We start from the raw sequence: 22,013 nt of genomic DNA on the forward strand, positions 1-22,013 counted from the left end.
TCCTGGAAATGGACTGCCTGGCTCAACCACTTTTGGCAGGAAGACATGGTTATTTGTAAAGGCTCAGTGGATGGTGTGGGTAGCCTCGTTAAGGCTACTAGATGCAGTCGTATTTTTAATGTCATGTTGCTGTTTCTTTTTTTTAATGTTGCTTTCTCTTCTTATGCACTTTAATATCAGTCCTAAACCATTATTTACGTCATTTTAAATTCCTGTTTATATAGGGTTGCCACACGTCCAGAATTTCCTGTCTGGAACTATGGATGAAATATATCTGTACATGTAAATGTACGTATACACTCTGTACATATGTACGCATCAGCTTAGCCCAAAAGGGACTGAGAATCCAATTTGCTCAGCTCTTCTTTCTGCTAACTATTATTTGCCTGACTCAAAGGATGCAAACTCTTAGGAATAGAAAATGGAACTTAAAACAACCCGTGATCTGCAAAAGCAACAAGTTTGGTAACTCCTTGCCCTTGTTCCAGACAGACTGAAACCTGTCACTTCCAGTTAGAACACGTGCATTTTCTGTAATGCACAACGGTTGAGGAAGTAATTCCCCCTGTTTGTTTCCAGCATGAAGAGTCATCGCTTTGCCAAGGATCTGACAGGACGCTTTGCTTGCTTATGGTGAAGTATTAGATACAATGCTTGCTTAGCAATGTTTGTACAAACGAAAATGGTTGATCAGTGACTTTCCACATCTTTACCACTGAATCAGAGGGTAAACCATAGAAAACCCGAATTGCATTTGTTCCAATTCAGCATTAAAGAGTGGGTTTTTGCAGGGAAAACGCGGGGGGGGGGGGGGAGTGCTCAGACACAGTGTTTTCAAGCACAGGCCTGTGCCTAGAAAACATGGGGCAAAATGTAAGTGTGGATGAGGCCAGAGAGCTGCAACCAAGCTCCAAGAAAGTAAGCGACTTTCTGTAAAAAACAGCTTCAGTGCCTCTCCCCCCCCCACACCATTTGACCAAAGCAACGAAAGAAAAGCCAGAAGCATTCGAAACAGTTAAGAGTTTATTCTTTAATATCAATAAATAAGCAGCTAGAAGAATCTCTTCATTTCCTCCAAGTTGAGGAGTCTCACTTGTTTTGTTTGTTTTCCCTAACAAAATGTTTCCTTCTGTTTTATGTGTGCATTAAAAAATCCAACCCCTGGCTTGAGGTGGGTTCTAGTCGTGTGAAGAGGGGGGAACGAACGTAGTTCGTGTGGGCACTAATGCAGAAAGCAGGGGGGTAGAGTGTGTGTGTGTGTGTGAGAGAGAGAGAGAGAGAGAGAGAGAGAGAGAGAGAGAGAGAGCAGGGCAAGGGGTGGGCAGGTGGCTCAAAATGTACAGAAGCCAAGTAGCTAGTGGTGTTTTTTGGGGGTGGGGAAGCTGGCAGGGAACACGGCATGGCAGGTGCCAGTTCTGTGGCCCACACTGGTAAGTCCCCAATGAAAAGGAGGTACGGAGGGTTTGTGGGGAAGAAGTTGGCTATTAAATAAGGGGAGGGCAGAGAAGAAGCAGGGGTGGGAGCAGCAGACATGGCTGAGGAGTGAGGGGAGTGGGTATATCTTCACGATTTTGTTGAAGAGGTTATTTCCGCGGTGACTCAGCGGTTCACTTCTTCATCCTTTCGTCTAAATTCTCTGTAAAAGGGGGAGTGGGGAGGAGAGAACAGAGAGTGAGGGGCAGAGAAGCAGAGACGAGTTCCAGATTCCCCACAGCAGTGAGATGGACAACCTCGAACAGCAGGCCTTTGCCAAAATCAGGCTACGCGGCTGGAGCTTCACAACGTGGGGAATAATACCCAGCCACAGGGGCTTGTCTCACTTATCATTCTAGTCAGATGCTCTAAGATAAGTGGCGGAAAGGTCTTGAGCAAGCAAGCAGCTGGACATATTTCTTTTGGAGTAGACCTAATGCCTCTATCCCTCCTCTGCCTTGAACAGATAACAATAGGCAGAAATTCATCAGCTGCAGATTTCTGCATCATTCTTTGGGAAAGGCCCACCTGTTGAATTTCTGCCTGGCACACAGACTCAAGGGTCTTGTCAGATATAAAGTTGGATGGCAGATGTCCCCCCTCCTTACCAGAAGCCATTGCTCCACCCGATTTGAGAGGACTCAATAACATTTCACGTGGACATGATAACACAGAGCGTTTGAGCCCCATGTTAATTTCACTGAACTAAACAGATTAGATGCCACCTCCCAACAAAGGTGTGATCCTCCCAGCCCATAAATGCAGGACCAAGGGGACACTAACAGGGTAGGACAGGGAGAAGGGAGCCATGTTTATCTGCTACTGAGCCACTCCCAACCCTGCAAGGCCAGTTTCCTCTCCAAACTAGGCCCACATACCCCTAGAGCCCAGCTGAGGGGTGAGAGGGGGAATTAAAACTTCTTGGGAGTGTGTGGCATTTGCAAGAGAAAATAAATAGGTCAGGAAGGCTTAACCACCACCACCCCTACAAATTCTCCTATTCAATCCCTCAAATTGTCCTGCAAATGTGTTAACGGCCATTAGCAGTATGAGTGCAATGGGATGGGGAACTTTGGTCATGTCTAGTTTGGCCTGATTACAGTCTGTGTCCACTCAGGAGAAGTAAACCCTACAGATTCAGTGGGACTTGGTTTCTGGAAAGTACTCTTAGGGCTTTAGCGCCTTAGAGAGAATGGCAGGGGGTTAACAGGAGTGAGCCAGACCTTGTGGGATATTCACTCACCTGGATCCACGCATGCCAGCCACACTGTGAGGAACCCCCAGCAGAGGAAAGCTCACCCCACCAAAAGCACCTCTGCTTTACGTTCCTTGCCTAGCCAATCTCATCCCTCCTTGGTGTAGAAACCAGCAACAGCAAGAGCAGCGGGTCCAGTGAAGGGGGCAGCCCTGAGCTCAGGCCACCCCACCCCTTCCAGGAAAGATGGGGCCAAGCGATTGTCCATGAGAGACTGGCCAGGCACGACATGGGGCAACTAGCAGTGGGCAGTGAAGGCAGCTGAGGCACAGCCATGGAGAGCTGACAATGAGCAGATGAGGCTGAAAGACCTTCCCCATTCTGTATGCACCCAAGTTAAAGCCATGACTATCTCTCAAGTGTTGAGGCCAAATGCGCTTATTCGGGTGCGTGCAGAAGGTGGAAAAAGGCAGCTCCTGGGAACAGATGGGGCCCAAAGAGGATCCGGTGCTAACAATCATGCCTGCAATTATATTGTTCAGTGTTCAAGTTTTCAGCAAATGCATTCCAATTTAGAATTTGGAATTTAGAATGCAGGGCTCAAAAAACCCAAAGGGATTAAACAGCTTTAACATGTTATTATTGGCATGAAAGGTTGCCACTTTTTTAAAAAACAGCCCTACAAAATAGCTTAGTGGTTTTCAAACCGTGTTCCAGGAAGGCTTCTCAGGGCACCTCTAGACTGTTGCTATTTTCAGGGGGATTCATGGATGATATGTGTAGAAAACTGGTGTAGCATCCGCACCAAACTGCAATTGATATATTGTGGAACCACTGGTGCAACTTATCTTATGTCAGGCTCTGACCTATGAGTCAAAAACTTATCATGGAATTATAGAATAGTAGAGTTGGAAGGGACCATGAGGATCATCTAGTCCAACTCCTTGCCATGCAGGAATATTTCACCCAACGGGGGGCTCAAACCCACAACCCTGAGATTAAGAGTCTCATGCTCCGTAGACTGAGCTATGGAGAAACACAGTCAGTTCTAGAACATGTCCCACAATCCTCTGCAATGCACAGGGTTCCTTGGCAGATGAGTCAATGCAGATTTCCTCAAGGTATTTAGCTTGAAAACCACTTGGATAGTTTGTTAAAATAAATAGAGCCCGAGTATTTAAAATACATCTCAGCCAAATTGCCAGCTATAAACTAGCTAAATAGCAACCTTGACTTGCATTAGGGTTTAGGCTGACCAAATTCATGTCCACAAATTATTGCTAATTATATTTCATAATTTTAAATACTGACTGAATGCTAATTATTGCCTCCTCTTAACTGAATAGTTAATATAATTAAAATTCATTTATTTCAGTGAAAAGAGAATGTTTCCTGGAGCAGTCAAAAGTTAACAAGCAGTCCTCTTTTTGGGGCAGGATTTTCTCCTGACCCACCAGCCAAGCAGCTGGGTCCCAGTTCCCTGGACAATTTCAGATGCAGCAAAGAGACTGTTCAAGCAAAGAAGAGACACTTTCCCGCCAGCTCCCCACAGATATTGCAAATCTTCCCACATGGATGAACAGACAGATAGGATGGAGCAGCCGAGAGGACAAGCAAGGCATGCTGTCAAGGGTGGTAAGATACCTGGGAGGCAGGATACAGGAGAATAGAGGGGGAAGGAGTCTATGCTACAAGAGGGAAAGGATAAAAGAAATCAGAGTTAATAGACGTTAGGGAGAAGGTGGGCAAGGAGAAGATGATTAGTCTGGATGGGTGAAATGGAATGGAATGGAATGGAATGGAATGGAATGGAATGATGGCAACCCATAAAGGACTACTTAAGGCAGCCTTCTCCAATCTTGTGCCCTTCAGATGCTGCTGGACTACAACTCCCATCATCCCTGACCACTGGCAGTGTTGTCTGAGGCTGGTGGGAATTATGGTCCAAAACATCTGAAGGGCACTAGGTCATGGAAAGCTGATTTAGGGGCATTGGATATGGAAGAGGAGTCCTCGTTCTCCTCTGTCATTCACATTAACTTACAGATTCTTGGGGAAGACCCAATAATCCTGGGCATTTCCCATCTCACCTTCCTCCACCGATTCCAACCCAGTGGAGTGCGCTCCATTCTCAGAAGTCACAAGACAACCTCAATATCCAGGCACTTCTAGGCACCTGTATCCCCTATAGAGCATGCATCTGCTGTTGCCTCTACCAGAAACGTCAAGTTTTCAAGCATCTGGTTCCACACAGCACTGAGAGGCTATTTCAGTTCTTAGAAGGCAGCATTGATAGTGATCATCTGGGAGGAGAACCCTGAATGAGCAAGCACCTAAAATTTCCCCAGCCATGGATCTAACATCTAACGTGAGTTGCCCTGGATGGGTGCACATGGAGATGGTGGCGGGTGAGAGGAAGAAGACAGGAAAGAATTGGGACAGAAAAGGTCAGCAGGGAAGGACATTCAGTTTCTTCTCTTCTCACCACAGTGATGCCCCCCCCCCCGTGCTTTTCATCTGGTGCTCCTGACTCCCTTAAATAGGCAGAAGGAAGAGAAGGCTTTGAAAGGGGTGGGGTGGGGGCAAGGATTGAGACAAAAGGAGAAGGGAGGGGAGGATGGCTTACGCTCCAGGTAGTTCCGGGCAACGAATTTGAGCAGCTCATCCAGTAAGATGACAGGCAAGGATATCTTCAGCACCACCATCCAATGGTGCATATCCAAGTGGGTGAGTTTGAAGATCATCTGGGAAGAGCAAGAGCAAAGGGAGAGGTCAGTGTTTGCTAGGGTTGCGGGGAGAAATGCAATTCAGTTCACACTTAAAGGCAAATCTACCTAACCTGCACTTCCTGAAACAACAGGTGAACCGAAACACAACCATTATTTCTCTGAATTTTGCAATGCGCTTCTCCAGGCAAGTAACTTTTACTAAAACACATAGACTAATGTGGAGTGTCCATAGAAATGCATGTGTTAGTGAAAACAACACGCCAAAATGCATTCTATTGAGGAAAATGTAAATGTTAGGAAAATATGCTTTGTACAAACATGTATATAAGGCAAAATTGAACACAAAAATGTGTATATTCGGAGAAATTCACCTTAAAATGATGAATTTTCATGAGGATTAAAAATAATAATAAATGGGTGTGAAAATGAAGAGAACAACGATCGAAACCCCTAAAAATTAGCTATCATGGGCTGGGTCCAGACTAACAGTGCAAACCTAACCTTGTCTACTCAGAAGGAAGCCCTACTGAATACAATGGTGCTTACTCTCAGGTAAGAAGAGTTAGAACTGCAGCCTTTGCCGCCATCGAAATCCGTGGGACAAGTTACTCATGATGCCTTAACTCAAGCGCTGTTTTCTATGGAAACTAAGTGCAACTAATAAACAGTGGAATCCTATACCAGTCTGCTCAAAAGTAAGTGTCATGGATTTAAGCGGGGGTTGATCTCCCAGTTAAGGGCACAATGTCTTAATTATTACTATTTTAAGCATGAAGGGCAAACAGTTCTATATCACCAAACACAGCACGACGCCAGTGTTTTTCAACGTAGCCTTTCACACATTTATCTGCCAGCGATCAAAGAATGAGCAATCGGGTGGTGATGAGAAGGCATAGAAGGAGTGAACTGATGCTGAAGCTGGCAAGGAAGTCAAACTGTGCTTGAACAACACTTACTGGCAGAGGGTCAACATAGAGGATGACAAAGTGCAGAGACATGGAGAGGCAGATGGATCCCAGAAGCCAGATGTTCACCCAGGGGGGCATCCGAACCAAGGACTGGTTCTCTGACAGGCTGTGTAGGACAGAGAAGCAGGGTGAAGTTACCATGGGGCGGGAGACAGGGAAAGCCCAACACGTAAGCCATCAGTCAATATAAATCAATAGACACTGGTTCTTTAAAGATCAGCCAGTTGCTGGCTCTCCTGTATGTAATATGTCGTGTCACCCCCCCCCCCAAGAGATGAATGGAATCACAGTCCTGGAACCACAGCCCTGGCCAGGAAGCAGGGTATCTGGGGGATGAGACTAGGGAGGATACCTCTGAAGAACCTCCAAGGCAGCGCTATGTGAGTAATGCTGAAGATTGACTCTCACGGGCACCCTTACCTGTTGAGTGCATTGCACATCTCAATGGTGACCAGGACGGACAAAGCCATGGTCATTGGGACAGCGGACTCAAAGATCTCACATTCCAAACCTTCAAAGTCAGGGTTGTGTTCTGTGCACTGCATGAAATGAGACTGGGGGGCAGAAGGAGAAAGTGGGGAAGAGGATTAAAACAGGGCATGTTGCAGAATACCACTGATCTTGCCCTCCCGCAGTTCACTTCCAGTAGAGCACCCAGAGGTTCAAGCTCACCAACTGGTAGTAGGACACGCCAGGTCCGTCTTCAGCATACAGGAACCACCAAGCGGCGGCACCAACAGTGGCAGCTCCGACATACCCTGCACGCAGGTGTTAAAAGGAAAGCTTAGCATGAACGAAGAAGAGGGCAGAAATTCCCCCCCAAAAAAACAACTGCCCTCCAAGAGCAGCCTGCAGGGGAAGTCAAATGGAGAGGGTTGTGGCCAAATGCGGATTGCAAAAGAAGCTGTGCTCCTTTGGATTATTAGGTGCCCTCAATATGGATTACAGGTTCAGGTTTCAGGCCAAATTTAGGTCTGATGAGGCCCTAAGTTCTGAAGGTAATGGGGCCCTTTATAAGTAAGTAAAATATTTAATTTAATTGTAATATTTATATATAGTATTATAGTAGCAAGTGGGGGTAATAGGGAACTGTACTAGTAAATAATATAGGCCTACTAAATAATAAAGATGAATATTTTTCTAAGTAATTTTATAATGGGATCAAAATAAATAAATGATGTATTACATGAAATCAGTCAGTAGTCATAAGACCCATACCCTTAGTCTATGCTGCCTGATCACCAGTCTACAAGCACACTTTAATATTAGATAATGGTCAGGAGTCCCTTTACATTTACAACAGCTTGACCTACATTCAACTGTGCTGCACTGCAGTCTGCATGCTACATCTTGCCATGCAACCAGTCTATGCAGAATGTAGGCACCCTATATATAGAAATGAGCAAACCAGTGATATTTTAGGGAGCAGGCTAGCAAGCGGGGCCCATTACTTACATCATAGGAGCCTACACAACACAAAACACTGTTGCTGTTTGTAGGTTTTATTTTATTTGGTTTTTATCTTATATTTTGGAAATGTACATCCAGGATTTTTTCCCCTTTAAATTTTTTGGGGCCCCCAAGAGAGTGGGGCCCTAAGCTATAGCTTGTTTAGCTTATACGTAAATCCGGCACTGCACGTAGGTAGGACTCGGGTGAGAGAGTACAGGATTTGTATACAGGAGCGAAAACTAGGGAAGCAGGATGTCCGTATTCTGGATTAAGAGGGCAGGGCCCCAGGGAGAAAAAAATTTGTTACCTCCAATGGCCAAGTAGCGGAAGAAGAGCCAGCCACTGATCAGGGGCTCCTTGGGGCTGCGAGGGGGCCTGTTCATGATGTCCAGATCGGGGGGGTTAAAGCCCAAGGCGGTGGCTGGGAGCCCGTCAGTCACCAAGTTCACCCACAGCAGCTGCACGGGGATCAAGGCTTCAGGGAGACCCAGAGCAGCAGTGAGGAAGATACTGCAAGGAAAAGAAGAGAGAAACAAAAAGTGAGGAGAGAGGAAGCCCTTGTGAAGCAGTGGGGACATGTGCAGCTGCCAGAGGGCAGGCCGGCCTGGCCACAAATATCATGCTATCGGACTCTCTCGGCCCTTTCGCTGAGCCTAGTCAGCCTGGCGGCAGGGCTTGCCTAATGAAGGCTTCATGAAGGGGATGAGGGAGGGGGATCCCTTACCAGACGACCTCACCCACGTTGGAGGAGATGAGGTAGCGGATAAATTGTTTCATGTTGTTGTAGATGGCCCGGCCCTCCTCAACGGCGGACACAATGGTGGAAAAGTTGTCGTCTGCCAGCACCATTTCTGAGGCGGTCTTGGCTACAGCGGTGCCAGAGCCCATGGCAATACCAATCTCAGCCTTCTTCAGAGCTGGGGCATCATTTACACCGTCACCGGTCTACCAGGAGGAAGCGGAAGGAGACAGGGAGTCAACCGAGGCAGAGGGGATCAAATGCAGCAGCCTAGCTGGGGAGATTTCATTTCCAAGGCCAGAAGAACCTTGCACTTTTGCACGAAAGATATCACGAAGGATATCATAGAGCTGGGGGAAGGGGCAAGCAAAAGTGAACAGGGATCTTTTCTAATAGGAAAGCACAAAGCATTTGGGTCTCTCTGGCTGGGGAGGAGGGCTTCATACTAGTTTATAAAATTGTGAATGATTTAGAGACAACGAAGAGAGAGATTTTCTCTCTCCACTAGAACCCGGGGTAAAGCAATGAAAGGGGCAAGAGTTTCAGGACATGGAATGCATTTCTTGCAAGATGCAGTGATGGCCACTAGCTTGCGTGAAGAAAGGCCGTACCTCAGCCTTGTTTACAAAACGCTCCGGGTTCTGTCCCTGGCATATCCAAGTAAGACTGTGAAGGACTCCTGTCCAAAACCCTGGTGAGAATCTGCCTTTCAGTGTCTACAGCACTGAGCTAGGTGGAGCAATGGACTGGCTTGGGATATGGCAGCTTTGGATAATCGTTTTCAAACCAGTCATGTGCATGGAAAACAGGTTAATAAGGGGCTGGATGGTGGATAATAAATGGAACCTCCTATTCACTGAGAAAGCTGGGAAGCAACAGTCAGGAGAAGATGGCTGCATCCAGGCTCTGCTGGTGCAACATCTGGCTGGCCACTGTATATGGGATGGGATCTTTGGTCTAATGCAGAAAGGCCATGTGGGGTGAAACTGCGGGTCACAGAGGACTTTTATCCACATAAAAGTCTACACTGCAGTAGAGGAGGAAATGGACACCCATGTATACCATCATATGTAATGGCTGCCTATATGTCTGTTTCTTGGCAGCGAATTCCCATCACATGCATTCTGTAAAACAGACACTTCCGTGGGCAATATTCACGCATGATGATATGCACAGGTATACATTATTTCCCTCTGTACCCTCAAGATAGGTCTTGCTGGCTACAAGCCCTCTGTTGCCCTTCCAACCATCCTCCCACCCTGCCATTGCCGTCCGTCTATTCACCATGGCTGTGATTTCATCAAAACCCTGCAAGAACTCCACAATCTTGGACTTGTGCGTTGGCTCAACACGTGCGAAACAGCAGGCTCTCTTGCAGGCTTCCCGCTGCTCGCTTAAGGGCAAGTCGTCAAACTCACGGCCGGTGTAGGCCCTGCCAGACACGTTCTCCTCCTCTTTGAAGATACCAATGCGGCGGCAGATGGCAATGGCTGTGCCTTTGTTGTCGCCTGTGATCATGATGACGCGGATGCCAGCTTCACGGCACAGCTGGATGGAGCCCATCACCTCCTTGCGGGGTGGGTCCAACATGCCTACGCAGCCCACAAAGGTCAGGTCCATCTGTGGAAGGGAGATGTCTCAGAATAGGCTCCGAAAGCAGTGGACAAAAGCTCACAGCCCGTCTCATCACTATAAGGACTAATCTGCAGCACTTCAACAGCCGGTAAATGAAAAAGAAAAGTTTCAACTCTCCCAGTGTTGAGATCAACTGTCGCTGAATGGTTGCCGGGTTGGACTTTGGGGAGAAGCCACAACTACAAAGCTTACTGGGTGACCATGGGCCGGTCGCCCTCCCTCAGCCTGACCCACTTCACAAGGGGTGAGGTCGTGTGTGGGGTCATGTGCACCACCATGAGCAAATTGAAGAAAAGGTGGGGCAATTTTTAAAAAAATACAAAAATTATCTGCCTGAGAGCCTAGAGGTGCTCTTTATTCACCTTAAGAAAACGGTTATTCTCTTAAAACTTGTGTTAGAAATGTGAGGACAGTGGTACTGAGGGCTAAGTCCTGCCAAGGCATTTTAAGGCACTGTAAATATTAACGTACCAAATTCAGTACTGCACACATTTTCCCTAAAATCCAACAGAATCCATAATTGGGAATGTTGTACAGACAACCACAACAATGCAGCCTGAAACAGGAGTTTTACGTTCACATTTTTTTTGGAAAGAAGAAGAATTGGCTTGAGGGAATCCTTTCCCTAAATTCCTTTCAGCTCTTCACCTTAACTCTGCACTCCATCCTCCCTGTCACTCGCCAGGCGATTTGCCCTCAGCGTTACCTCATAGTCAGCGAATTTGGTGGAGTCCTCAAGGACCATGTCTTCCCTCTTTGGGGGGGTGTCACGGGTGGCCAGGGCCAAGCAGCGGAGGGTGTCCCTTCCTGTGCCCCACTCCTTGATGACTCCCATGATGTGCTCCTTGACGACGGGGGTGAGGGGAACGCGGGTGGTGCCCACACGGACATAGTTGCAACGGTCTATCACACCCTCAGGGGCGCCCTGTACGTGAGAAAGAAGTAAAAACAGATATTGTGACTTGAGGGGAAAGCGAGCTGGGTGGCAAACGGTATTTCTGACCAGGTACTAGAGCTTTTATATGGAAGTTCTGGAAAAGAAGTTCCCAGGCTGTGGTCCATGGACCATCAATGGTCCTTGAGTTTCAGTCAGGCGGTCCATCCCATGTCTATATGGATTTGTGGTTGGAGACAGGAGACGGCACAGCTGCCACGTGAAATATTCATATTGATTTTTAATTGGATTTTTATTGCCTCTTTTATTTCTTCTGCATAATTCAAATCATGCTACAATAAAATACAATATTGAAAAAAGCAATAAAATGCAATTTAAAATAATACTGCATCTAGCAGAACACAGCATCTGCTGCAGAGGAAGAACTGAGGGGAGAGAGATTTTCTGCAGGCAACAGCTTTTCCACCTGCCTTGCCCCACCCTCCAGCCCCGGGAGCCTTTCCCAGACCATGACTTTGAGAACAGCAGAACAACTGGGAAGAGAGGAGTCCAGGGATAGTTTTTAAAAATAATTTTATAAGTTGTGGGTCCTTGTTTCTCAATCTGACCCTTTTACATTTTTTTAAATGTTTTGTGGTATTTTATGCAGTGTGGTTTGCTGTTATTTTTATTGATTATAGATTCTTTATTGTAATGGATAAGTGTTTAATTATTATTTGCTGGTGTTTAATTTGGATTCCAATGGGTTATTGAATATTGCTTTATTTGATATAAGTTGTTTGTTTTAAAGTTATTTTGACTTTTAATATAGGATATGTTTGTTAATATTGATATTCAATGTTTTATTATGATTATTATGTGTGTTGGAAGCCGCCCAGATGGGCGGGGGATAAATAAAAAAATATTTATTATAATTATTGCCACAACACGCAGACAAATCATTATGGGGGGGTCTGCCAAGACCCTCAGCAATTTCCAAGTAGTGCATGGGTCAGGGAAGCTGCAAGCCAGTCTCCTGGAAAGCCACTCCCGACATACGGAGGGGGGGGTTGCGGGCTCACGCCACATTCACACCCTCGCGGGGCTGGCAGTAGCCCCACGGGACTAGGGGAATCCCGGGATTCATTAGTATTCATCATTCACTGCGCCAGCCAATCGGCTGGTGGCGGGGGAGGGACTAGTAGGGGACATTTAAGGTCGGGGCAGCCCATGCTCGCCCCTTTCTTTTCTTTCAGCAGCTGCGGCTGGCTCGTGTGGCGGTTAGGCATTGGCAGGGGTATTATTATGCAAATGAGTTGGGGGGGAGGAACGCCATCACCTCCCCCAAATGTTGAAGGGTAGTTCGTTAAAGGGCTCCGGGGGGCGTTGCCTCGTCCGAAACCTATGGAGGCTAGGGCCTAAAGCACGCTCCCGAGCGGTAACCCCTCGGGGAGCGCCTAGGGATGTGCATCTCGGGGGCTCCCCCTGTTGGTGCTTAACCCTTCCCGGTTATACCGGTTAGTCTGATAGGGCCAATGCCTAAAGCCAATACCGCTCTTACCTGTAATCAATAAAGTTGTGGCCATTTTTTGCCCATTAACCTAAATTCTGGTGTCCTGTGTCTTTATTTATTCCATCTGTGGGAGGGGGCGGGAATCGCCACACAAACTGTTTTCATGGGTAAAATAAGTGAAAGGGGTAATTTAGAGATCCTTGGTTGCAATGATGATCTCCTTCCACAGTCTCATGTGTTTCTGCAGCAGATGACTCACATGACTGAATGCCCTTCCATACAAAAATCTACTTTGTGCATAGAAAACTAGAAGTTAGGGAGTTGACACACTAGTTTTCTATATGGAGGATTTTATTCATGCATTATTTTTGTGTATGGAGGAACCTGAAGTGCAATGTAGTTCAGCCCAGTGGCTAAATTTTTAGATTCGGAATAGGAAGAGATTCAGGTACAAATCCCAACGCAGCCATGAAGCTTGCTGAAAAATCATGGGCCAATTGTTACAACTCTGGCAAAGCAACTTCACAGAGTTGCTGTGAGGAATAAATGGGAGGTGGGGTTGGGGTGAACCTTGCCACCCTGAGCTCCTCAAAGAAAAGGCAGGATTAAAACGTAGTAGACAAACATCTGAGCCGGGGCCAAAGATGGGGTTGCTAGGGAGATGGGACACAGTCATACGGGACGCTGCTGACCTTGACAAACATCTTGTTTCCAACAGCCGCCCGGGAAGCTTTTGCTGGGGAGCAGTAAACAGACATGGACTTTCTGTCGCGGGAAAACTCCAGGGTGAATTCTTTCTTCATGAGTTGTTTGATCACCTGGGGAAATGGAGGAAAAGGGAAGCAGGAGGGAATAGGTTAAAACCTGCTCGACATTGCCAGGACACACACCACAAAGTGAAGCTATGGAATTTGCTCTCACAAAAGTAGCTCCAAAAGAGGAATAGACAAATTCGTGGAGGAGAAGGCAATCGTCAACTACAAACTACAATGGCAGAGTTCCGTTCCACTGTCTGATGCAGTGTAACTCTGAATATCAGTACAGTGGTACCTCGGGTTACATAAGCTTCAGGTTACAGACGCTTCAGGTTACAGACTCCGCTAACCCAGAAATAGTACCTCAGGTTAAGAACTTTGCTTCAGGATGAGAACAGAAATCGTGCAGGAGCAGCGCAGCGGCAGCAGGAGGCCCCATTAGCTAAAGTGGTGCTTCAGGTTAAAAACAGTTTCAGGTTAAGAACCGACCTCCGGAATGAATTAAGTACGTAACCAGAGGTACCACTGTAGCTGGGAATTAACGGCAAGTGGAGGGAGTGCTGTTATGATTAAGACCTATTTGGGGGCTTCCTGTACACATTTGGCTAGTCACTGTGAGAACAGGAAGCTGAGTAGGTGGGCAGAACTCTTACATTCAACCAATGGAACCACAGCAGAGACATACAGAAGTCTATAGACATCATCACTTATATCCTAGGGAGCGGGGCTTTATAAGGAAGGTAGGAGAAGATAATTTGCAATGCTGAGGTATGAGAAGGATGAGCGCTTGGTGGCCTTAGGCAAGCTTATTTCTCTCAGCTGCAGCTAAGACTACAATGTTGAGGAATAGGACTAAGCTACCTTGCAGGATCGTTCTAAGGATTACATGAATATAATGTATGTGAAAGTTTTGGAGCGCTCAGAAATGTTACTTAAAACTTTTATTAGCTATCAACTTTCAGTGGGGTAGCTGTGTTTGTCCGTTTCAGCAAAAATAACCAAGAGCCTCGTGGCACCTTATTCACCTCATCAAACATGTACAGAAAACTGAAGCAACAACAGACAACTTAAACAAAATACTGCAAAAATACTCAATTACATATAAAAACGTTTCATTACCATAAAGTTACTAATATATAAAAATCAATATCAGTTCATTTTCTTTAATGCCAGTGCTTGTGCGTTCATTAGCCTGATCAAGAGGAGCTGGGAGTAAATGCACTTCTTACTAAGGTATTGGAGAGAATCTTGTGTTGATAGATAGATAGATGATAGATAGATGATAGATAGATAGATAGATAGATAGATAGATAGATATTTACATTTAAAGGTGAACCTACCTAATTTGCACTTTAATTTGCACAATACACAATCTGAAACACAGCCATCCTTTGAAATTTACACTTCTTCAATGCTGTTCTTCAGCCATGTAATGTGTATGAATCATACTAGGGTAAAGTGTGCATTGAAACAAATATATATGTGAAACAAAAATGAAAATTGCATCTTAAAAATGTGTATATTGGGCAAAAATGCTTCCAAAGATGTGTATATTAGGAGAAATTCAAACTAAAATGCTGAGGAATTTTCATGAGGACTTTAAGAAAAACCACAAACTGTGGAGGAATGGAATTTAAGACTGGAAGAGTGAGAGAGAAACCAAAAGAGAAGCAACGCAGGGCCCTGAAGAGAAGGCGTCCTCAGCAGACAATACTTACAGCGTTACAAGCGTTGGCACGCTCCACTTTGGAGAGGCTGCGCACATCTGTGTTGAAGACGTTCATCTTCTCAACCAAGCAGGTAAGGGCAGTTTCGGTGGCTTCACCCACCTTCTCATATACACCTTTGGACTGGGGTGGGAGGGAGAAAATGGGCAGAAGAAGATGAGAGTTAGACACTCGGGCACAGCCAAGAGCTGCAGGGATTCTGACAAAATATGAATCTGAATGAAAATATCCCAGGGCGGTTTACAATATTAAAACACATTGCAGAACATCAATGATAAAAACATACTAAAAACGTAGTTGTATACCACCATGATTTTTTCCCTCCAGGTGGTGGTATATAAATACATGGATTAATTTTTAAAAAAACAGTATGTGGGTGGCGAGGTGTGGGTGGGGAAGGGAGAGGGCAGTAAAATTTGTGCCCACCAGCCTAAAAAGTAGCCCACATTTCCCCAAGTACAAAAAAGCAGCAGCCTCATCACTGTGGGCACTCTTACACTTAAACTGGTTTAAGAGTCCTTTGCTCCTGTCAGAGGAATGCTTGGTGTTGAATTTGGCATCTTTTCAATGTCACATGAAAATCACATTATTTACCCACTTTAATTAATCATCTTTTAAACCTATGCAGTCTGTTTGCTGTAATAAACCTGAATTTAGTTGGTAATTTTGTTTTTACGCTTACTCTGTTGCTGCTGGTTTTATTATTGTAATGATGATTAATAGTAGTTTTTTATTTTTTCAAAAAAATAATCATTATTTTATTACTGTTTTACATTGTGTAAGTTGCTCTCGAAGCTTTCAGTCGAAGAGTGCCTATTAAATTTTATTAATCAATATCTATCAGAAACTTCTTATTGCCCTCACCAAACTACAATTCCCATAATTCTTTCGGGGAAGCCATCACTATTAATAAACAATGAAGCATCCAAAACTGAAGGCAATTGTTGGAAGGCTGGATGTGAACCAAGAGAGAAGCATTCACCTCATTGAAATCCAGAGAGGAGTCATTGCAAAGGGCACAGATAGTAGCCAGTTCAACGAGCCCATCATACTGCCCAGCCTTGACTTGCTTATCATTCTTCATACTGCATGTGCAAGAGAGAAAGGAATTGAAGGACAGAAAAACGTAAGCAACAGCACAAAAACAAACAGCAGAGAGATGAACTGAGGGTTACTGGTGTCACAGCTTCCCCATCCCTGGGTTATAGGGTGATCATAATGCTAGGAGGCCAATGAGCAAAAATTGAGGTACTGTATTTCTTTCGGTGTGAGGTTAAAAGTTAGAAATAAGATTCAGACAGTTTTAAGATTAGATCATATGTGTCTGCTTGGTTTGTAGTTTGCCATTCCTTCAAACAGCTCAGAGCACTGACTATCAGCTTCCAAGGTGGCTTCTTGGGCTGCCCCACGGATCTGCCTTAGCTTCAGAAATGAAGCAGAAATGGGATGGAGGCATCTTTAGACTGTGCCACATATGGGAGAAGCAAGAGAAAGGATCGGGAGTCAAGCTCTCGGGAGAGTTACCCAATTATCCAAAGTGACGCACTAGGGCATGGGTAGGCAAACTAAGGCCCGAGGGCCGGATCAGGCCCAATCGCCTTCTAAATCCGCCCCGCAGACGGTCCGGGAATCAGCGTATTTTTTACATGAGTAGAATGTGTCCTTTTATTTAAAATGCATCTCTGGGTTATTTGTGGGGCATAGGAATTCGTTCATTTTTCTTCTTCAAAATATAGTCCGGCCCCCAACAAGGTCTGAGGAACAGTGGACTGGCCCCCTGCTGGAAAAGTTTGCTGACCCCTGCACTAGGGTTTTAATGGTGTCTCATTCCCCCCTCCCCCTTTCAGGGTGATGGATTAAGAAAACTGTTTAGGGTTGGGGTTTCTTTAGGAGTCACTCACACTTCTCCTTCAGGGGCATAGGTGGAACCAGTAATAGAGAATTCATTCAGAGAGCACATATCTCCATCTACTTTGTCAATGACAAACATCTGCAAAGAGAAGGAGAAAGAAGAGGCAGGGTCAAGGCGACTGACGTGGGCAGGAGGCACTTCGTGACAAAAGTGCAGGCCTCAAGCTTCCCACTTACCTTGCAAACAGACATTTGGTTGGTGGTGAGGGTGCCAGTCTTATCGGAGCAGATGACCGATGTGCAGCCCAAGGTCTCCACGGAGGGCAGGCTTCTGACGATGGCATTCTTCTTGGCCATACGGCGAGTGCCCAGGGCTAAGCAGGTGGTGATGACGGCAGGAAGGCCTGAGGAGGAGGAGGAAGAGGAGGCAAAAGGGAAAGGTTAGCCGTAGGAATGGGCGAAGCATTCAAGCAGCTGCCACCCATTTGCTGGCTTTGGTTTCAGATACTCTCGGCTGCCTCCACCCCCTTCAGCTCCTACTGCCCACCACACTACCTCTTATGCAGATTTATTCATTTAATAATATTTTGGGTATACCACCTTTGTTTAAAAAAAGCAGCGTACAACAGTACAAATCAGCATTAAAGCATGGGCAGAGCAATCCAAACCCCCTATACATCAGATGGTGTGGGGAGAGAATTTGTGGTGGAAGCCCTTTACCCAGCTCTGCCGGTTCAGCTGGTCTCCTGTCAGCTGCTGAAGCATATGTATGCCCTGAAATGGGTCATTCTCAAGGTGGAGCAGGGGTGGGACTGAGATGACTCTGGACCCACTAAATCTGGGTGAGTCTCAAATCTGCCAGGCGATAACACTGAATCTGGATAGGGCCCGATCATCCTGTCCCTCCACTTCCACTGTGGCTGCCGATATATAATGCATTTCCTGTTATTTTTAATAATGCATGCATGGTAATGCACACTTCACCCTAGTATATTCATTTTGTGATATACTGCTTGACTGGAGAACTGCACTGCAAATTGCAGAGAAGTGGGAATTTGGAAGAATGTGTTTGCTTTGGGAAGTGCGAACTAGGTAGGTTCACCATTAAACACAAACTGAATTGAATTTTTCTCCAGCTCCTAGCCACAGACTAGCCATTTATAAACTAGCAGCACAAGGCAGCTCCTATATCCTTTTGCAAATGAGGAAATGCATGTTAAATGTCTGACTGCAAATTACATCAAGATATAATGCAGAAGTTCATTCAACTTCCGTTTTGTTGAAGAAATGCCACACAATCCTTTGGCGCAGGCAAGCTGAAAACTGTTTAGCCCATGCAAGGAACGAATGATGGGTGGCTGTAGCTATTTTTTGTTGTCCATCCTGCTAGTACATCAGCAGTGCCTTCAAACAACTTTTTTAGAATGGCTTTTTTACACCATATTGTTCAGCGTGCAGGTGGTTAATTAAAAAACGATGCTTGTAATATTGCACCTTTGCTTTTATCTCTAACTTTGGCTCCTTTTTGTAAAACGTCTGGATAACATGTCCACAGTTCAGCGTACAAGACAGTTAGCAAAGCAAAATGCACCCAACAAACAGCAACTGCAGATAGAAAAACAAAAACCCCAAAATATGATGACGGCAAGAGCTATTTTTAAAGGAAGGAACCGACTAGCCCTCTTTAGCCCCACAACAGGTGGATGTGGGAAACTGGAATGGCCTCAGCTGACCTTCTGGGATGGCAGCCACAGCGAGGGCCACAGCGATTTTGAAGTAGTAGATGGCGCCGCGGATCCAGGAGCCGCCATGGACGGGGTCGTTGAAGTGCCCAATGTTGATGAGCCAGACAGCCACGCAGATGAGGGAGATGACCTTGGACAGCTGCTCGCCAAACTCGTCCAGCTTCTGCTGCAGGGGAGTCTTCTCTTGTTCGGTGGCCGCCATCTCATCACGGATCTTGCCAATCTCGGTGCTCACACCTGTGGCGATGACGATGCCAACAGCCTTGCCTGCACCGATGTTGGTACCCTGCAGGGAGGTGGAGGATGAAGCGGGGGTGTGGGGTGGGGAGGGAGCAAAGATCAGTGGGAAAGAAGGAGAGGGACACTCTACAAACATGCTGGAAGAAAAGATATAGTGGAGGGAAATGGTGCTAAAGGAGGCTGTGGGACCTGTGCAGTTTTGCAATTCTGCCTGTGCAGAATCCACGTCCTGAGAGCCTAGGCCAGGGGTCAGCAAACTTTTTCAGCAGGGGGCCAGTCCACTGTCCCTCAGACCTTGTGGAGGGCCAGACTAAATTTTTTTGGGTGGGGAATGAACAAATTCCTATGCCCCACAAATAACCCAGAGATGCATTTTAAATAAAAGCACACATTCTACTCATGTAAAAACACGCTGATTCCTGGACCATTTGCGGGCCAGATTTAGAAGGCGATTGGGCCCGATCCGGCCCCCGGGCCTTAGTTTGCCTACCCATGCCCTAGGCTAAATAAGATGTCTAGTCCTTTAAGACTGTGAAGTGCATGTCTATTCTGGAAACCTATTCTATTTCAATCCCACATTTGGTGTCATGGCTTTTTCCCAAGAACTGCACTTTGGTGAAATGCAGGGATTTCTGTTAGACATCTTGAGAGCCACCTCCCTGCCTGTCACATAACAGTAACTCCCAAGACAGAAGTATCTCCCGTGCACTGTGTAACTCCTTTTTTCTGCTCCCAGTGAGTAACAGAAGCAAAATAAATTTATTTAAAATAGGCAAGTATATGCAAAGGTACTTAATATGCATAATTACTCTGCTTGCAAGATTGCAGGTCACTTTGGTTGTGCCTTGTCTCCTCTGTAATGTGGAACTGGGGGTGGGGTGAGCATGGCATGCAATCATATTAACATTTCGACTTTTGCTTACTGGCTGCGGCTTGAGGCAGTGGGGGATATGATATTATGACCCTGCCATTACTAGGGAGACACATGAAAGCCACAGGCATCTACTCTTGCCTTCTCTCTGATTTTCTCCAGCGACCTATAGATGAAAAGGGGGTGATGTAATCTCACTGTATTAGCCTTACCAGCTCTGTTTCATTGGCTGCTGCTTGAGAGGACGGGGAAATGCAAATGCAGTGATGTCACATCACACCCACACCCCACTCTCCACGACACATTATTGGGGAGATGCATTTCAGTGGTGCCCATGAGTCCCCCCAAAACATTGACATTGGACCTGTGTGTGGGCAAGGTTAGGTCGTCAGCCCTGTCAGTCACACTCACAGAGAACAGCATGTTCTTCTTGTCCTGGTTCACAGCACGGGGATCTGGGACGGGGTCAGTGTGTTTGATCACGGAAACAGACTCGCCTGGTTGGGGTCAAGAAACAGTTAAATTGTCAAGGAGGGACCATGGTGGACTAAGTGGGTACAGGCAAGACGTATTGCATAAACACATGTCCCATGGGGAAGACACACACATGCACTTTTCAGTGGGTAAACGCCAGACAGGAAGGGGAGCTTAACCCTTCCTCAACTCCTTTTCCACTGAATTTTATCTGACCCACTGCTTTCTTTCCATGGAGCTCACTACCCCCTGCAAATATTTCTCTGTAGTCCCACCGACCCACTCACTGAGAGGAGCCTCAAGACATGTCTATTTTCCCAGGTCTTCTCTTGCTTGTTGAGATTTTAAACTACATTCTCGCTACTTCTTAAGTGCCTAACAAGGCATTTTACAATATGTTATTATATTATATTTATATTATATTAGTTGCTTTTCACACAAGTGAGACATAAAATTAGCCATGAGAAAATTCTGCCCAGAAGGTAAACAATTAAAATAAACAGGCCCATGAGGAAAAGGAAAGCAGGGAGGGAGAAAGCTAAAGAAACGGTGATATCAGTAATAATAATACGATTATGAACGTTGACAGCAGCATCTACCATACCTGTCAGAATGGACTGGTCCACACGCAGAGTGGTGGATTTGATGGAAATGATGCGAATATCAGCCGGGACTTTGTCACCGACTGGAGAGGGAAAGAGAAAGAAAGAAAGAAAGAAAGAAAGAAAGAAAGAAAGAAAGAAAATATTTATGAGTTCTAGTCACCGACAGGTAATTGTTCATTTATTTCTTTTTAACTGTTAGCTGCTCTGAACATCTTCACTGAAGGGAAAAAGCAAGGGTAAAAATTTAACATAAAAAATAATTCCTAGACTGTGAGGGCAGAACAGACTACTATATTGTGGCATGAGGAAACTGCTAGAGTGCCACAAGAAATAAAGTGATCAATGGGAGGCCAAATGATGCATCCCACAGAGGAGGCTGCTCATTCTGTCTCTGCACGAATCCCTGGACAAACATGCCTGCAGTAAGAAGGGCCAGAGAAGGGTAAGAAGAGGTGGGCCTCAAGAGCCCTGTGAAGAGAGTGCAGAGAGGAAAATGAGGGTACGTCAGAAAACCAGGAGGGTGGCTAGCCACTGGAGGGCAGTAGAGGATAGTAGACACTGAAGGCACGGCCAGTCAGGGTCGCCAAAATGGGCAAAAAGAAAACAGACCAATACTGACTTGGATTAGACAGAGAGGGTCCCCCCCCCCCAAAAAAGCAAATGGTTTCAATGAAGGATCACTGCTCAGGAGGTACTGTACTCCTGCGACAAGCTCTGAATGAATCTAACGGCCAATGTCTTAATATGTGATTTTAAATTAGCGGTTAAGGTTTTAATTTATATATTTTAGCTGTTTTATATCTGAATTATTTATCATGTATCAGCTCATCGAGCTTAATTTTAATCTATATCTGTATGCTCTCTGTTGTTGTATATGTTTGCACTCTGGTCAAGCACCAAAATAAATCGATTCCCGTTCACTGTACTACTCCCAGTTTTACCTCTAGTCAGTGGGTTTTCTATTGTTTCAAAAACCTGTAACACCTGTTTTCAAAAGATTTAACACAGATAGGCAAATATCTGTGTATTATCATCATTATCATTATCATTATTTATTTATTTATTTATTTTGTATAACACCATTTATACGTAGATCTCAGGGCAGTTCACAGCATAAAATCACAATATAAAAAACAGAAAACATATAATATAAATAATATAAACAAA

At 45.5% G+C, this 22,013-nt stretch overlaps 1 protein-coding gene across 2 annotated transcripts in view; it reads right to left on the bottom strand.

Moving 5' to 3' along the window:
• Positions 1–1,010: 1,010 nt before the first annotated feature.
• Positions 1,011–22,013, bottom strand: part of ATP2A1 (ATPase sarcoplasmic/endoplasmic reticulum Ca2+ transporting 1) — a 33,100-nt gene continuing 12,097 nt past the window's right edge. Inside the window, exons 6-23 of one of the 2 annotated variants that reach the window (XM_080976129.1) lie at positions 20,846–20,926; positions 20,179–20,264; positions 18,645–18,942; positions 17,149–17,315; positions 16,962–17,050; positions 16,043–16,145; positions 15,052–15,183; positions 13,271–13,396; positions 10,898–11,116; positions 9,841–10,176; positions 8,542–8,762; positions 8,125–8,327; positions 7,038–7,123; positions 6,786–6,919; positions 6,354–6,471; positions 5,295–5,412; positions 4,313–4,356; positions 1,011–1,636 (exon numbers count right to left, since the gene is read on the bottom strand). In XM_080976129.1, coding sequence (XP_080832255.1) covers positions 4,352–4,356; positions 5,295–5,412; positions 6,354–6,471; positions 6,786–6,919; positions 7,038–7,123; positions 8,125–8,327; positions 8,542–8,762; positions 9,841–10,176; positions 10,898–11,116; positions 13,271–13,396; positions 15,052–15,183; positions 16,043–16,145; positions 16,962–17,050; positions 17,149–17,315; positions 18,645–18,942; positions 20,179–20,264; positions 20,846–20,926 — 2,522 coding nt within the window. In that variant the 3' untranslated portion in view covers positions 1,011–1,636; positions 4,313–4,351. The remainder of the gene's footprint in view (positions 1,637–4,312; positions 4,357–5,294; positions 5,413–6,353; positions 6,472–6,785; positions 6,920–7,037; positions 7,124–8,124; positions 8,328–8,541; positions 8,763–9,840; positions 10,177–10,897; positions 11,117–13,270; positions 13,397–15,051; positions 15,184–16,042; positions 16,146–16,961; positions 17,051–17,148; positions 17,316–18,644; positions 18,943–20,178; positions 20,265–20,845; positions 20,927–22,013) is intronic. The other variant, XM_080976128.1, reaches the window with a different exon arrangement.

Source organism: Podarcis pityusensis, assembly GCF_964106645.2.
Source record: "Podarcis pityusensis genome assembly, chromosome: 13".
Taxonomy (NCBI): domain Eukaryota; kingdom Metazoa; phylum Chordata; class Lepidosauria; order Squamata; family Lacertidae; genus Podarcis; species Podarcis pityusensis.